Source organism: Falco biarmicus, chromosome 12 (genome assembly GCF_023638135.1).
Source record: "Falco biarmicus isolate bFalBia1 chromosome 12, bFalBia1.pri, whole genome shotgun sequence".
NCBI classification, from domain to species: Eukaryota; Metazoa; Chordata; class Aves; order Falconiformes; family Falconidae; genus Falco; species Falco biarmicus.
This window is the reverse complement of record NC_079299.1, coordinates 20,150,076-20,168,180: the sequence shown is the minus strand read 5'-3', so window position 1 is coordinate 20,168,180 and position 18,105 is coordinate 20,150,076. Positions and strand designations below refer to the sequence as shown.

General features: G+C 36.9%; 1 protein-coding gene across 3 annotated transcripts in view; it reads left to right on the top strand.

Moving 5' to 3' along the window:
• The window catches only part of ZFAND3 (zinc finger AN1-type containing 3), a 145,648-nt gene that overhangs the window by 36,615 nt on the left and 90,928 nt on the right, over positions 1-18,105 (top strand). For all 3 annotated transcript variants that reach the window (XM_056356994.1, XM_056356996.1, XM_056356995.1), the window contains one exon: positions 416-442. In XM_056356994.1, the coding sequence (XP_056212969.1) occupies positions 416-442 (27 nt within the window). The remainder of the gene's footprint in view (positions 1-415; positions 443-18,105) is intronic.

Genomic DNA, 18,105 nt, shown 5'->3' with positions numbered 1-18,105 from the left:
ACTCAAATAACCAGTTCTGTTTGAGTAGTAACTCAAAACCTCTCAATGTCATCGTTCCAACATAAGTATCTTTTTTCTTTTTTTTCCTTTTTTTTTGTGTGTGATATTACTCAAATATTTTTGTATATTTTTTTTATACTGGGCTTGCAGCCACAGTATTGAAATAGAAATATTTAGACTCTTGTTTCTGTAAATTTAAGCCCCACAGATAGCAAGATTTTAGGAAAGTAAGCTGTTGAAAGATGCTTTTCACTATTCCAGGCACTCCCAAAATACGATATGAAGGAATTTCCTCTTGTTTCTCTTTTAATATGGCAAGTTATTAATTCAAATGTATTGAAACAGATTTGTATGCAAGGGAAAATTGGGAATTATTATTTCTCTTGACCATCGTTTCCTTTCTCTTTTATTTTAGAAAAAAGAAATCCACACAACGAAAAAGGTTAGTGACTTTGTTAAATGACTGGTTTGATTATTTTTTTTTTCAGAGGGAAGGGATAGAATCTAGTCTTCTGTTGGTTTGTTTTTGTTTTTTTTTTAAAATTCATTTCAGACCCACAGCAGCAAAGCCCCTTACATTTGTGCAAGCATTACCTTTTTATATAGATCAAGGGAGAAGGGCAATAAGTCGGCAATAGATGAAAACGTTGTTGGGTTTACATTGCAATATGAGTTATGTGGAACCTTCCCATCTTTACTGTTTTTCCAGACTTTGAACTATGTACAATTTTGTAAATACGTGATCATGAGCTCTTCCTTGCTTCTGCCCTTCCTCTCTTTCCCATTCCCTGGGAGAAACGGTCATAGTTTGATGTCTGTGATGTTAATTAGCACAGAAACAAAACAAAGGGCAATGGTCAGGGGCTGTCAGTTTGCCACCCTGTTTGACCAAATGCTTGTGGTTTCTAAATTTATTGTCAAGATAAATTCACTGAATTTTCACTCCCATTGTTGAAAGATGAAACAAACAGCAAAAGCAACCAGATTATGTAGCAGGGAGACTGGAATTCCTTGTTTTGACTATCTTTGTACTTTTTCTACAGAAATACTTTTCACAGGTTATAATAGAGACTAAGTTGTTCAGCTTTCTACGGTAAGAATGAGCTGAATACTGCACAGATACATGCAACCCTTTGCCTAGAAAAGCCCAATAATTCGACCTAGATCTAGGAGGTTCACTGAGCTCTTCTCTACAGCCACAAATCTGTTCATTTGCTGCAGAATAGTTCTTGGCTTGCACATGAAGGTTGATAAATACTGGAGAGGAACTTGAAGTTAGCAGTTGTCTTCGGCCTGCTTTGCCTCCCCTTTGCCCCATCTGCCTATTCCAAGAAGGAATACCCACTTTGTTTCATTTAAGACCTGTAGAATCAGTGAACTCTGAAAAGTTCAAGAGCCTCTCTGAAATAATTCCAAGTTAATTGTACTTCACAACATTGTCTCCAGTGCTGACCATGTGCTATCAATGCCTCAGTCTCCTGATACAGTACAACTATAATCCTACATATTAAATTGCTTCAAATAAATTTTCTCTTCAGATAGTTAAGGCATAGTTGCTTCAGACTTCCTGCACATCCAGAATACAAATGCAATAAAGTGTCGGTATTTTTTAAAAAAATCAGAGCATAGGCTGGTAAATGCAAAAAGGCAAATTACAGCCAGAGTATCTCCCTTGGTGACACCACATCTTTTGCTAATACTGCAGCCTCTCTTTCAATATGGTGAACTGTGAAATCTGAATGATTAAAATGCAGGACAGTGATAAGTGAAATTTTTCAGAAGTACTCTTTATTAATCTGTCTTTGCTGCTGTTAGGTTTGTGGAAGCTTTAATATCATCTTCAGGTAGGGACATTGAGTACTTTGAAAAGCCACTTTTACAAAGTAGGCTCTTTCAGGCAGGAATTCTACATTCACAGAAACAACAGTTGGTACTTCAAAAACTCAATTTTAATTGGAACCTTTGTGAACAGTCACAGAACAAACTAATACAGAGTAAGAACAATTACTTAAATACAGAAAATAGTAAAACTAGACTTTCTATTTAAATCACCCAAAAAATTCTGTCTGCCTTTAATCCATTTGATTCTTAGACTAGAAAGTTTAATTTGTGTTACGGTGCTATCAGCATTGGAAAGAGAGGTGCGGGAAGTGGATTTCAGCTTGTGTGATAGTATGTGAAGCTGAAGGTAAGTGCCGTACTAGATGGTTTGGTGGAGAGGTGCACTTGGAAAACTGGAAAAAGACAAAATGCGTATTCATGGTTTTGTGAATCAATTTTATAGCCCTTCTGTCTGAAGGTGTAATTGAAACTTCTAGAGGTAGATGTCCATTTCTTTTCTTAATCCAGATATGCAATGTTAACGATCATGTTCTGTGAAGTGCTAGATTAGCATCACTTGAGAAAATACTTAAACCATTTAACCCAAGAATTCTCTGAGTTTTAGGGGCCTTGACTTTTAGTTTATTTTTATTTTTAGTTTGAAATCAAACACATTTTTTTTACGTACTGGTATCTTGATGAGTAAAAAATATGGATTTTTTTAATCTTCATCTATCAAGTAGGAGCTGGAACCATGTATGTATTTTCAATATTTACACTCAGCTCTATGCCAGATTATGAAATTTTAGAACTTCAATAGTATCTTTTATTCTCCTGAATTTGAAAGATCTCATAAGAGGGAGAAAAATAGACAGTCTTCTACATAACATCTGATTATAGAATTACTCGCTATTCTTTGTTTCTTGAATTCACTCAGATGTCTGACTGTAGAGTTATTTCATGTTTTTGTGCATCTTAACGCTTCTGCTTTGTTGAGCAGACCTTTATTCTGTCATGCCTAAGCCATGCACAGTTTTTGGAATTCACAGAATTGGGGGTTTTATGTGACTCAGAGTCACTTGAATAACTCAATTTCCCCTTCTCTCAGGCTTTGTAAATCCTAGGAGCTATTTAGAATGCTGACTTCAGTGGCAGTAATAAAACCTACTGTAAGCATGAGGTGGCAAAAATCAGCATTCCTGCCTGAATAGATTTTGCTGTTAATCAACTGTTAACTTGATCTTCAGGCAAGCTTTCAGCTTGCTTACTGGAAACCTTTTCAACAGGTCCATCTTGCATGTTGCTAGTTCATATTCTGTTGTCTTTGCTGTATCCTGTTGTATGACACATGACAAATTATGCTTTATTCAGCCCTGCTTCATAAAGTTTTCATTCCTAAATGAATGATTAAATATGTTATATTTGCATTTTCCATATCCTTGTAATTTCTTATGTGGATCCACGTCTTAGTACTTTGCTGAAAAAGCAGCAGGCATTTTCAGAAGTTTGAAAACAGTACTAAGGACTAATCTGTACACAAAATGTTTCTTTTTCAGTATAGTATTCCCTTTGTTGGCTCCTGATGGAAACTGGTGCCTCAATTTGTTGCTTCATTAAGCTAGAATTTGTTGCTGTATTCATGTCTGTCTTTGTATTTTGAAGTACATGGACTGCTTGGTACAAAGACCAGGACTGACTGGCTAGCACTTGAAAGTAGGGAAGCTTCATCTTCAACTTCTAATACACAGTCAGGCTTGCAGATAAATAATTCTTGGAAAATTGTATAGCTGGTTACAGTGGTAACAAAGATATTTCTAATTTCTAGAGTAATTACTAATAAAGAACTATAACATTCCAGATATAAACACAGATATTGTTTGGTATACGTTTAATTTCTTTAACTCTATGCCTAAATAATTTTTGTAAGTGGAAGGCTGGCAGGGAAAGGATGTCTTATCGTAATTGATAAACTTGAGATGTATGCTAAGTTGGAGAAAGACAATCACCATGAAATGGAATCAAGAAAAATAATTGGATAAATTACTTTAGTTTGACTTATCTGTAAGCTTGATTTGCACTGCTGACCCCAAAGATTCTCTTTACTCTGTTAGTATGCATTATTCTGTGGCTTTAAAGAAAAATGTAAAGAGCTGAGTAATAGCTCTGTTTGGGTTGTTAGAAGAGAGCAATATTTTATGGAAGGATTGGAAAAGGATTTATATGTATTTAGTTGACTCCTTTTCCCCTAACCTGTCTTAAAGGTTTGGAGCGGAAATACAAATTAATAGAGAATGAGTTTATTCAAGCATAGTTGTATTATCTAAGCTTAGGACTAATTGTTTTTCTTCTGTCAAAAATAGTACCGTCAACGAAATTATGCAGCATAATTACGCTACATGTTGCTAGTACTCAGTATATACAGAAGAACTGGAAATATGGGAGAGAAGGACACCTGAAGCTTTCTAGGTTTGCTGGAGTGTGCAGAATTTAAGAGATCAATTGTAAAGGAGGCTAGTATAATACTGAGGGGTCCACTTTTCTTCTGTCTATACTATCGTGGCATGGAAGTTGTGGAGTGCTTTGTGGCAACACCAATATGATTTTGCTATGCGTTATGTAGAAAGACGTTCCAGATGCTGTATAGAAGACACAACCCTCATCTGCCTGGGACCTGGCTTTGTAAAGGCGTTGTATGCACAGCAGAGCAATGTAGAGTGTGGACAGGGCCAATTGCTCAGCGGCTGGTTTGATCTGCTCAATTATTTTCTTCTTTATCTCCTCCTTTGTCTTCCCCCTTATAAAGTAGTGGGAAGGGGCAAGCCTGGTGGAGGACAGACCCATGAAGTATTTTTATTTTTGTACAATTGTTAGTGGAAGAAAGAGAATTTCTTTCACAGCTGGCACTCAAATGTTGTATATTGTGGTAGGACAGTTTTTTGTTTCTGACTACTACTAACTTCAACTTAGTAGGGCTTTTTCCAGTCACATTTGAAAATGTCTTTTCACCAACAGAGTCTAGGAGAATGGAATGCCTTCTTAATTAAGAACTTTAACATTTTACAGTCAAACCTATCAACAAACTACCCTGTGGGACATTAATGGCAGTTTCATTGGATTGCATCTTGCTAAATTCATAGTCTAGTGGTATGGGGCTCATTTGTTAAAAATATGAATTACACTCAAACAAAAATAAGACTGCTTCTCCATACTGGGTACCTGAAAAGATTGCCAGAAAGTCCTGATGTACTTTTTTCCTCTGTCTTAACAAGACAACATTGATATTTTCCGTGTGTTTTCTTTTTCTTATCTCAGGGGACTGCCAGTCCCATTTTACAGACTGATCCACACACAAAGAGCTCAGCCCTTTTTTGTCTCAGACTTGATTATTTTTAGTTTTTCATTGCTCTGTTTTCTTCTTTATGGTAAAGCCAGTTTCTTTCCATTTTGTTACTATCTTGTTCACCTTCTAACTCATAACCTTTCCAAATGACTCGTTGAAACACCAGCTGTAATTTAGTCTCTTGTGTATAGGTTCTCTGATGATGTAAAAAAAAATATGTTTATAAATATGACTTGATTACCATGATGTTTGCACATTGCCAGCATGAAAGCGTAGTTACCTATTTGAAATGTGCAACCCATAGGCTTCATTTATTAAACTTTTTTGTAACTCCATTCTCCTATAAATGTGTGCATAAGATAGGAGAAGGAATGTTTTTCTTTTTTCCCCATTTAGCCATTTGCTTGATTTATAGAAAAGTCTGTGTTCTGTGTATTTGCTCGTTTGGAAACCTTCTGTAGTTTATGGAGACACTAGTGATTTGTTCCTTAGCCTCCCTGTGGAGTTTGTTCCATATTACAATCTAATTCCATGTCCGTGTCGTGCACTCCTGAGTTGTTAATTTGTACATTTCGATGCAGTTTGTTTCATCGTGTTTTTGTAATCCAAACTGAATGTAACGAGCTGTGTGCTTTGGGGACCCAGCCTTGCCTTGCCAATTAGAACAAGTGGTTACTGAGAGAGAGCATGTTTTAAATAAAACATGGCACCTCTGTGTGGGACCGGCAGCCTTTGGGGAATAAAAGAGGATATTTTAACTCTTTCTCTCTGAGAAGAGAGGTCAGTATCAGTGAGCGCATTTTAGAAACATTGAACTCATTCCTTTGAGATACATGATGCAGGTTCATATTTCATCTTGCAAATAAAATTTAGTTTGTCATTGGAGATGTATTATGCAGTACTGCATGCGGAGTATTTAGGAATGCACAAGGATCTTTCTTGAGCTGACCGCATGTTTTCTAGGATTCTAATCGCTAACACCACAATGAAAATTGTGCAGGACTAGCAGCTAACCTTTTTCTTTTCCCCTTGTACTGCTACCCAGGAGGCTGAGGTAGGACAGGAAGAGTGCCAGGTGGTAGAAGAACTAGTGGCAAAATGTATTTTACATGGGAAGCATCTAGAAGCAACACTTATTAAATAAAAGCATGAAGTTTATGTGCTAGGTGACCGTGAGGAAGGGCTCATTGTTATTCTACCATTTTTAGTTAGCTGTGGAAGTGTGCCTCTGTGACCATCAATATTTGTGATTGTTACAGAAATTATCCAGCATTCTGCTGATCTTTATGCTAACTAAATTTCCTGGTGAATTCAAGCAAGACACAGCAATAATTTTAGAAGCTAACTCTACTTAGCATTCTCCTTCTATTCCAGCCCCAACAATTCCTTTCCTCTCTCCACACTCTCACTTGGATGTTTTACATGCTTGTTTGTCTTCAAAGGGAAGAAGTTACTGTCCACCATCACCTTTCAGCTAAGGACACTGAGAAAGAATTTAGGCAAACAGTTGTGGTGACTGACTCAGACAACATTTCAACAGTCCTTGCACACACAACCAAGGCAAGACCAAGAGAAACCTCCCTTGGGAAAACCTTTTAGTTCAGCAGCGGGATGTAAGGGAAGAATAACTGCTAAGGTGATATAAGCTGTTAGGTAAGCAGGTGAATAAGAAAAATGTGATCTGGTAATAGAAAAAAAATGTAACTAATGACTTTTCAATTGTCTATCGATTTTATATGAAAGGAATGTGATCTAGCAGCTAGACAGCTAGCTAGGAACTCGAGACTCAATTTTGTTTTCACAGTCAATGAGCATTTCTTTGTGATGCTAGATAAGTCACTTTTTTTGTCTTCCATTTCTGTTCCTCATCGGTTACTCGGAGATGGTATTTCCCTGCTTCACTGGAATGTTTGTGAAGGTAAAATATGTATGATGTTCAGTACAGTAGCAATGGTCATCTAAGGAGCTGAGGTAAATCTAGAGCCCTTTCTTGGGAAACAAAAGATCATTTTGAGAAACAACATCTGTATTTTCCAAGTCAGCTTGAAGTAAGCATGCCATTAGCACATATTGGAGTAAATTACAATTTGTCTGTCTTCAGTGGCAGTCAAGGCTCTCGGGCTGAGTAAATTGCCCAGACTCTGGGATAGAAGCTTGATCCTCTGGTTATATGTATAGGAGATTGATACCCTACCCTCACCCCCCAACACTAGCATAGTGTTAGTGCAGGAAATTAGAGTAGCAAATTAGTTTCAGATCTTATGGAGGAAGAAGACAGTTTTATTTCACAAAATCTGTATTTAAGTTGATTTTGTCTATTTTTATTTTCACACCCATATAGTCACAAGCCCCAAGATGCACGTCCAAGTAGTCTGGCCAACATAACCTTTGTGCAACACGGACAACAAGGAGCTCTGGCTATCGAGCCCTTGCTATGATGAAAAGCTGATTTTGGACTTGCCTTTTATAGCCTTCAGTAATGGATGCTGTGAGGGACCTTTTGCTTCTTTCTTTTGTCTTAGCCCTCATAAGTTTTAGGCAAAATTCTGGTATTTCAGTTCTCTTCTTTCCCATATGTGGCTGTTCTACAGTTGCAGTTTGGTTCTTCATTTTCTTCACACTTATCTTTTGTTCAGTTTGTTTTTCTTCTTAATTTGAATGAAATCACACTGCACTATTGAAATTAATACATACCATGTCTTTTAAATCCCTTAATGCTGTTTTTTGGGGAATCTGCAAACATTCCAGTCATTCTTTATTCTTACCAGTCTTCATAGATCTCTTACAAATCCTATATGTTCTCACAAAGTTAGTCACCAGAGGGCAAACTGCTCATGCAGATTTAGTCAATACAACTATAACTTTACCTTTTTTAAAAAAAAATCATCCCAAACTATTGCCTATGAATGAGTTTACATGTAGAATTAATTAGATGGAAAGTGAAAAGTATGACTCTCTTCAGATAACATACAGAAGTTAGTATTTTACATTGAATGAGAGGGAATTTTTATGTTAACATTTAAACTGTTTGACTAATTTGCACACTTCAGGGGTGGGGGTGGGGTGGGGGGCAAAAATTCCCCTTTAGATAAAATTTGCTATTGTGTTCACATTAAAATATCACTTAATTATTAGTCAGGGAGAATACTAGTAGCTTAGAATAGTTTCCAGCAGGAATCTGTCTTTAACCTTAATTGTGAGTAGATGAATCTCTGTAATGGAGGGGGCTGGGGGTGGGGGGGAGAGGGGGCAAATCTTATGCTGGAGATCGCAAAGCCTGCAGTACTGTAGATAAGGCCTGCCTTGAAAAGTTGACCAAAATAACTGCATGTCTAGTAACCGAGTGTGCAAGATTTTGTTCCCGTCCTTTGCAGGAAGCATAGATTGTTGACTGAAGATTTAGGAAATGACAAGACAGGTTACAGTGCCATAATAATTAATCCATTCTGTGTGTATGCATTATAACTGTCTTTTAATTACAGTAAAAGGAGCAAAGGGTACAGGAAAGTGTAAGATTACTGGCCTGATCTGGTTTAGATCACAGGTCATTAAATATCATCTAGGTAAGCTATGTTTGCTGAAAATGTCTCCTTTAAACAGATACCCTGTCCTGATATGAAGACACTGCGGGTTCTGTGTGCACCATGGGTGCTAGTATTTCTAATGAATAACTGCTCTCGCAATTAAGTAAGAAATAAAGTACATATTTTTAATTGCAACACTATAAAGATGTTTCCACAGAATCGTACTCTCATTTATTGTACTGAATAGGAAGCAATATAAGACATTCTGTCATGACCTATATCGTCTTCCTACAGCATTTGCACATTGACCTGAACAGACAATAATTATTTTATTTATAGAATTTCTTTAGAGAACTAATTAGCCCCCCAGTACGTTAAGAAAATAATTTACCATCTTGATATTTCTGTGAATCAAGGTGGTGATATTCTTGTTCACTATACATTGACATCTGTGCTTTGGATTCTTATCTAACATTCGCAGATACTGGATATCAACTTCGCAAAGCCTTGGGACGATAGTTCTTTCTTAATCTCTCTCCCCCAATGCATATAATTTTATGATGCTTTAAATGATGAATTCACAGGTCTCCCTACCTTTATGGAACTGCAGGGGTATTGAACGCTTCTGCTAGTGGGAACCCAAGATTACCTATTTGAACATCCTGAAAATAAATAGTAGTAGTAGGAACTTAGAGAAGTCATGTAGGAATTCTGTGGCAAAGACAGCGGGTAAAGTTCTCGTCATACGTTTTGAACATCTTTCATTCTACTCAATTAGCAAGTTAAGGGTCCTCTAAAGGTGAATTTCTATGATTGTTTGCATGCATTATGAAAATAATTTAAAATAAGATAAAGAGGTGAGATCACAAGTGTAAAAAAAATAAAAATAAAAATATTAGTACAGACACTTACTGGTTTCAGACTGCTTGACATTTTGAGCTTAGTGTAGGACCTGGCCATCCTGCGATGCCATCTTGCCATCCCTCTGGTATAAATAAATTCAGCTATGTGGAACTGAGACTGTTAGCCAAAGAATTTGAAAACCATGAGTCAGGAGTGTTGACTCTGAGCTGCTGGGCTGTAATCAGGTCACAGATTGGACCCAAATGCTCTTGTCTCACTTTTGATCAGAAGTGCTGAAGCTGAACAAGCAGTCTAGTCATAGTCTTCTACAGAGTCCACCTTCAGAGACTGCTCTTTTCTTGTTGCAGCAAGAGGAGAGCAAAGTAGCTCTGGTAATGGTCTTCAGACAATACTGCAACATTTTTTTCTCTCCTTTGCATTAAGACTTCTCATGGGGTGAATTTGGAAGGAGACTGCTTTGTGTATTTTTAAATGCTGATGTTACCCACAGCACTGAATAAGTGAACGCATAAATTTCATGATGAACAAGGTTAATGAACTCAGTGTGTAAGGAAGAAACAGTGGAACTTTCTAAACTTTGTTTTGTATTTATATCTATTTATATACATTAGCAATTCAACAAAATTGGTAGCATTTTTATTTGATCTCAGTTCCTAAATAACAGGAGCTTTTCTATTTTGGGATTGGGGCGTTTCTGCCCAGCTTTGTGGGAAAGTTCCCATATAAATGGAGAGTAAGTACAAACAGCCGATAGGTGCTTCCGGCGAGTGGGTTATAAGCATTAGAAATGACCAAAAGTGTTGTGTATATCGAATACGTCTAGGTTGCTCAAAGTGGACTTGGTATTCATTTGCTTCCAGTTAATTTATCTGAGGTGAAGTTTGCAGTGAGTGAAATCAGCAATAAGAGACGCATTTCTTAATTGGTAATTGTACAAGTTACAGGCTTCGCCCTCTTAACTAAGCACGGTGATTTTTTTCCTTCAGAGTAGGAAAAAAGACTCCTCCAATGCTTTAGATAGTGTCAGTGGAGGTAAATACCAGAGTCTGCCTCATTTCTAGACTGAAAATGAAATATATTGTGCTGTCTGCCATTGTGTTTTAGCAATGTTTAGTATAGTGTTACTGCCCTTAATAGATGAGCTTTCATTCACCTCTGACATATCCTGCCCTGCAATATGTGAAGACATAGAAAGCTGGTCCTAGTGTGGGTGAGTGCAGTCTTTCACCATGGCATTTTCTGTGCCTCAGCAAAGTCCATGCACCTCTTCAAGTCCTCAGCGGAACTGCTGTCTACTGAAGAGCTTTGAGCAGCAGTTTAAAAGCTAGATTTTACAATGCTGGCTCTTTTTTTTTTTTTTTTTTTTTTTTGAGACTCGCTAGTATTTAGAGAAAATTGTGATAGATGTAAATAATCCTAGAAATGCAGAAGCATTTAATGGATGTGGATGTCTCCCCAGTTGACAAAGGTAAGTTAATGTTTAGAAATACCTCAAATATTAGTCTTTATTCTGCACCATTGCTGTTAGTGTCTGTAATTATTATTTTAAAAGAGTTAAAATAATTCTGTAAGTGAAAACTTTTAACTGTAAGGGTTTAATTTAATATAGATGTGGCAGTCACTTCTTTTGATAAGCAGCACATGAAAGTTATAGTTATAACTGCTGCATGACTGCTGCTAGTCAGAGGAAACTGGATGGGTTCCAATGTGAATATCTTTTTTTCAATTCTTCTAATTGGGCTCTTGAATCTGTGAACAACTGAACTGAAAAGTGTTTCTCTGAAACCAAATTCAAGATGGCTGGCTGTGTTCCCTGAGTCAATATATATGGTAGCTGTGGGGAGCAGTAGGTCCTCCAGTGCATTTCTGTCCATTTTCTTTTTTCTTTTCTTTCTTTCTTTCTTTCTTTGAAAGGGTCTTGGTGTGCCTCAGTTGGGATAAATATATAGGAATATTCATCAAACAGCCTTAGAAATGCAGAGCACTGGAAGCTTTTGTAACACAACCTGTTTTTCTTGGTGGTAACCAAAAGAGCTTTTTTGATGTAAAGGTCAGATTGCGTGTATTTGTTCTCACTTGAACTCTTTTTGACAGAACGAAAGCTATTTTGCTCTTGATTTATAAGATATTTACTGTGAGTTAGTACTGCATAAATATCGGACATTGTGAGCAGCTCTGTGTTCTGCTGACCATGCCCTAGTAAATGGTGAAAGGAATTCTAAGATTTTTTTATTGGGGCTTTTATGTAGGTATGGTAACAAAGTACAGAATGTCCATTTACAGGAGAGTAGAAGTAATTGTTTTGTTTTTAACTGGAAACTGTTTTCTCTTCCACACAGCCAGGTCCAATAACTCCCTGTAGAGAGAGAATGAATAGTCAGTTGTGATGCTTTCCATACACACACCTGAGCCTGAGAAATTAGACCATGCTTTAACTGACAGGGAAGGGAAACTTACGGCTCACTTGCTTTTGACTTCTGAAGATGTTGTCAGTACTTGAGAGTATCTCCTTTTAGGAGACTTCAGAAAATGAAGTACTAAACCACATATACTATTATGGCAGCTTGTTCTATAGTTAGGCTTACCAAGGTACTCAAATGAGAGTCTGGCTGCTTTAAAAAGAAAATGTTAAGCAGATAATCTTGCTGATATGTGGACGCATCATTTCTATAAATTCAAATTGAAGATTATTTCTGTGAAGAACAAGAACAGTTTGTAACCCTTTCTGCAGTTTAGTAAAATTGATCAGAATCAATTTCACGGATTTTATGTAAGAGTTTAGTTATGAAAAAAAGTGATTCTAAATGTTTCAAAATTTGGAACAGATTTTTAATATATTTACCCATATAAAGGGTACTTTATATTACCCATGTAAAGGGGTGTGATGGTGGCATTTCAAGGCTTCTGTTATCAAGCAGCAGTCTTACATCTTCTTAGACTATACTTGAGTTGTGCCAGATTAAACACTCTTGTCTACATAGGTTTTTAAATAATTTTCTTTTGTGTGTAGAAAAATACTGAAGTTCTTTATCAGTTTCTCTTCCCTGTGGTGGTGTTCTGTGAGTGTCAGGAATAAAGTAAAGATCTCTTAATCTGGACCATATTTCTTGTGTGCATACATATTTAGTGGGGAACCAAGCTAAAATGTTGGTCTATGTTTATATAAATGTAAACACACAATCTGTATTTTTATAAGTATATACATTCTCTTAAGATATATGCTCTATATTTCATGTAAACATTCTGAAGTAACTTTTTACTCTGAATTGTATGTTAAATATTTCCCATTATAAAGTTACTTCACTTCTTAGAACTCTTTTTAACTTGTCACATTCCTAATCAAAATAATCCTTTAGAAACTGAAAGACCTCAGATGTGCCTAACCCCACGTACACTTGTTTGGATCAGCTAGCTTTTATCTGCTAGGTGCTGCAAAGGAGCAGATGAGGCATGAAGTCATAGAAGTCACTGGCTAAGCACTTGTATGGAAATACTAAACTGTCTCTAGTTAGAGTAACCTCTTCTGGAAGTGCAGAGGAACAGTTTTTTAAATTTTGGTTTCTTTTAATTATTTTAGTGATTAACATAGAATTGTGAAACAGTAGGAATGACAGTTATCTTCCTGACCCTTTTGCTTTAATCTGTAAACAGAGGCATTGGGAAGGAATATCCTGCTGGATGTGACAGTCTGAAGCAGTCATTTTTACTAACAGTAGCAGCACCTCTAAGTAAATACCAAGCATGTCTTAAATTTAAAAACAAAATAAACAAAACAAAACCAACAAAAAACCAAAAAAACCCCACGCAACAAAAAACCCAAACCCAAATCATTTGAGGTAACTTCATATTTCACCACATAATAAATTTTAAGTTCCTGTATTTGTGAACTTTCTATTAAATTCCAGGTGGCATTCAGATGTATTCCTACACTATGAATGGACAAATAAGCTAGCAAACAAGAAATGCCCAACAAGACAGGACAAATACTAAGCTTAATTATATTGTAAATGCATGTGGATGTTCTTTAAGTTTTTTTAGTTAACAAAAAGTGCTAAATTTCATGTTTAAACATGAACAGGACTGAGAATCAGTCTTTAAACTTGATCACAGATTCATAAAACATTTTGGTTTAAATCAGTCTTTTGTGAAACAGGGTTAGCTTAACATTTACTAAGTTTTAAATCTGACAATTCATTCTAGAGCTGCCAGGTTAGAACCAATTTTTTCCATTTCTCCTTTGCTACTGAAATTCTAAGGAAATCAGGACCTGAAAATTGCAGAAAGGTGTAAGCGAGTGTGGGATGGTGTTACTGAGCACGTGAAGAAATCCTGTGTTCTGTTCTGCATTTTCCACTAAGTCTGAGGCAGAGTAGCTGTAGAACCCGTATAAGCATCTGACTGCGAGAGCTGAGGTGTTTGCTGGTTTCTACCCAGCCTTCCTTTTTGCTTAGCCAAAAGGAATTTGATGTTCTTCAGCTTTTAGACTGTCAGTGGAAGCCCTTTAGCATGCAGCTTAGTGTATGTCTGGGTCACCTTCTGCCCTCCTTGATTCCGCGTTCTGTGTAAGGCTAAGGGGTGGTTGGGGGGAGAAGTTACAGTAGCATTTGCTGTGTCCAAAACTTTTTTTTTTTCCCCTCTGCCTTGTATTAGAAAACATTCGCCTTTTTAAACTGTGCCTCGTATTGCATACAGCAAAAGGCTGTGTTCTATTAAGGATGTGGGCACCGTTACAAAACACTGATTCCCGCATAAGCGGGTTATCGAAGGGAAAGTTTCCTGTGTTTTGACTGCACTGCAGCTTCCAGATGGAGCAAGGTTGAGTGAAACTAGTAGCAAATTACTGTTGTGACTTCTTTTGACCTGTGCTGTTCTGGCTTTCTAGGTACAACTTTATTTGCTAAAGCCTTTCTATGGTAATATTTAGTATCATTTATTAAATAGAGAATTAACCATGAAATTCAACTGTATATTAACTGCAGCTCATTTTCTGCCTTTTGCTCAAGGGAAAGCGAGTAGGAGGCTTCCTGCCTCTCTTCCCAGTTTTACTGCTGATTAGGGAAACTGAGACTATAAGAGTTGGGTTTTTTTCTGCTATATAAGTTTGTGCAGCAAGGTATTAACAATCTTTCAGTTGGGCCCAGGTCTATTAGTGGGAATATACAGTGGTATGAGAATGAAATTGTTGAAAATTTTATGCCTCCATGACCTACTGTAGAACATTATCCTGCTGTAATGTTATTAAGTCATTTTTCATCTCCTTTTAAATTAACATTGACGTTCTATTACTGGATTTGTTCTTCTCTTCAGATTGGAACATAAAGGAAAAAATTCTTATTGCTGGAATGTTAAAATTAATTGTTTGATAAGGTGTACCTTGCTTGAAGTGGAATTCTAGAAGGATTATAATGTAAGATCAATCTCTGCTTTACGTTTACTTTTATGTTTGAAAAAGTCCTTTTGGAGCATTCAGGGCATCAGGAGAATGCAGGAAGTATGGATGCATTGAAGTCATGGTGAGAAAGGGCAAACTGCAGAAGGAGAGACCCATGCCCATCCATGCTGGTATTACAAGGGATAGTAACTCTTCAGAGAGTTCTGCCTTTAGTAAGCATTATGTCTTTTCAGTAACTGCCTTGTGACACTGTCTGCTGTTTGGTGATGTGAATTTCATGTTATGTACAGAGAGGTGGGAAAGCTGTTTGCAATTGTCAGTCCTGGTAGTTGGGGTTTTTTTGTTTGCTTGAAAAGAGCCTTTTTTGCAAAACTGGATACAGGTTTGGAGCTGGTATTTTACAAATGCTTTCACTATAGATTTTCACTCTGATTCATCTTGGGTCAACCCTAACTAGAAGTTATTGATAAGGAATTTATGTTTGTCTATGGAAGCCAAATTGGCTTTATAATCCAGTTTCTATTTAATACTTTAATCAAAATTTCAGAATACTCCAGGTGAAGCATGTGTTCTTAACTTTAGGAAAGATATAGTTCTATAGACAGAGCTGGAGTGTTCAGCATAACCAGTAAGAGTTTGGGGTTGGGGAAGTGGAAGGAAGTTCTTTGTTCTGCTTTTAAGATATCACCACCCTACTTGGAAATTTACAGTCCTTCAGACGAAGCTTAGGCATAAATGCAGGTCAGCTGGTATTTGATAGAAGTGGTGGAGCACAGACTTCTACCAAGAGGGATGATGTGTGCAAGGAAAAGAACACTTCCACAAAAGGGGGTGGGTGGGTGGGGGAAGGTGAATGGCAGATAATTCACTATTTAACAGCCTTGGACAGAAGTACTCAATTTTCTGAGACTTTTTAAATCAGTCATTTCAGAACCTGTTATATTCATTTGGCAAGTGATGATATGCTTTTACTGTTTTGTATTTGTTTTGGTTTTTTCTCCTGGTCAGCAACACATGATAGCTGAGGAGGAGGAAAATTATCTTCAGTTTGTTTTGTGGGACAGTTGTGTTTTTCCAGGAGTTTTTCTAGTGTCTTGTCTTCTGCTTGCTGTCTTCTAGAGTGACAGCAGCATCACATAGGGTTTATATTTTAACACATTTGGTTAAAGTTAATGTCTTCAAATTATGTTTGTCTGGCTCAGATATTTACTTCACATTGGGCTTATTTTTATTTTGATAATTTTCTGCCTAAAACATTTTAAATTGGTACAAATTGGTGGTTAAAGTAGTCATGATTGGCCAGAGAGGTAAGTTGAGATTTGAAAGTTAGGGTTAGAGTTAGCTTCTTTCTTCTGACCCATATTGCTGAAATTTAGATCACGAAAAGGATAGTTGGAAACTTTTCTGCCGAAAGTCTGTGTGTTTCACCTGTCTGGCTGTAATGGCATTTATGAAGAAGAAAGCTTTGGTTTGTTGGAAGCCATAAACTAGTGAAGTAAAACCAGTTTGATCACCTAGTCCATCTGCAGGTGATACAAGATTTCTGATTACTTTTGGTGTATCATGTGGGCTATAGAAATTGCTTTGAGGGTAAAAGGCGAGTAAGTTAATGGAATTGCTTCATCTTTACAAAGAACAAAGGAAAAATGCTCATTTTCCTGATGTCTACCAAATGAAGTGCCAAGAGGAAGTGAAATACATACACTTAAAATCTGATTATCGCTCTGCAAGAAAATAGCCTTTTCTTCCTATATTTTCATGTCAGACACCATGATATTTTTGCACCTGAGCTAGATTTGGTCCTAGAGGCATTTAGAGAGTTTGTAAAATAAAGGCATCGGTTTGTGCATATGTTAGCTTACCAAAAAGAGTGCAAGATGTGTGAGCTTTCTTAGGGTTCTTTTAAAAATTTTTTTAATCTTCCTCCTTCTGAGAAGTGAGACCTTCACAGGACATCAAGTATAGCGTGGCTACCAATAGATGCAAAGAATCTGTGGTGTGTACCTTTAGAGCTGTTTTTTTCAAGTTTTCTTACAGTGGTGTCAGTCTAACGTAGCTTTCTAACTTGTGCCTTAGGCAGCATGTACTCATGATCAATCCTAACTCAGAATGGATCATTTTTATTATTTTTTTTTTAAGATTTGTGTGAAAGTTCAAATTATTCAGTTTGATCTACAGAAATTCTCAGAAGAAAATGGGGGATCTGTTTGAACAGAAAAAAACTTCTTTAAATGAGGGTCTGAGTTTGGGATCTCTGTGTTCCAGGTGGCAATGGTTTGTGCTGCCAGGTCTGCAGGTGTCTGCTGGAAACAGTTCCCTTACACCAGACAGTTCTTTGTAATGTCCTTGTCCCCCCCACTGTTGTTTTTTTTGGGGGTGGGGGTGGGGTGTGTGTGTTTTGGTTTTGTTTTCTGGTTTGATCCAGAAATTGTGATAGATGCTTACCTGTCAGTGTGGTGATACTGTACAGAATGCAGTACAAGAAGGTTAAAGGAAAGCATCTGTATGTCTGATAGCTTTCTGAGAAGCAGTTTTAGTCCCTGGGGTGTGATACATTGCCTGTCTCGTATGATCAGTAGTAAGTGTTCCTTACAAATCAGGCATTCTGTGATAACCTCTTTACATTCTTGAAATCCAACCCACAGTATTCAAGAACTGTAAAAGCAGTATTATAAGGCTACTTACTCTAAGAAGCAGATGTGCATTAAAATGTTAAGCGGCATGCTTCTAGTGTTTTCACTAAGAGAAAATAAGTGAAACATTAACAGTTTTTATACTTCGTTAATATGGTAAGTCATTTGTGATAACACTTCTTCCTTCCCCCTGTCATCTTCTTCTATGTAGGTTTAAGTGGGAAATGTGAGTTGCATTTTTGAAGGAGTTTTGTGCATCTGTGCTGTCTGGTGTTTAAATTGATTGGGCCTTTTCTTTCAAATCTTTTAATGAGGTTTCAAAACTGTTTTAGTTTCTGATCAAGGCTTTCAGATATGTTCACTCTTGAAATGTATTGGGCTATGAGTAGAGTAAGTATTTTTTCTCTATGTGTAAGTTTATTACTTTAAGGAACTGAAAATTGAAATTAAATCTAACCTGGCAGTATTGTATGCGTGTGATACTGGACTCTCCCATGATTAAAAATTTAGGATAAGGTGAAATTACTAGGT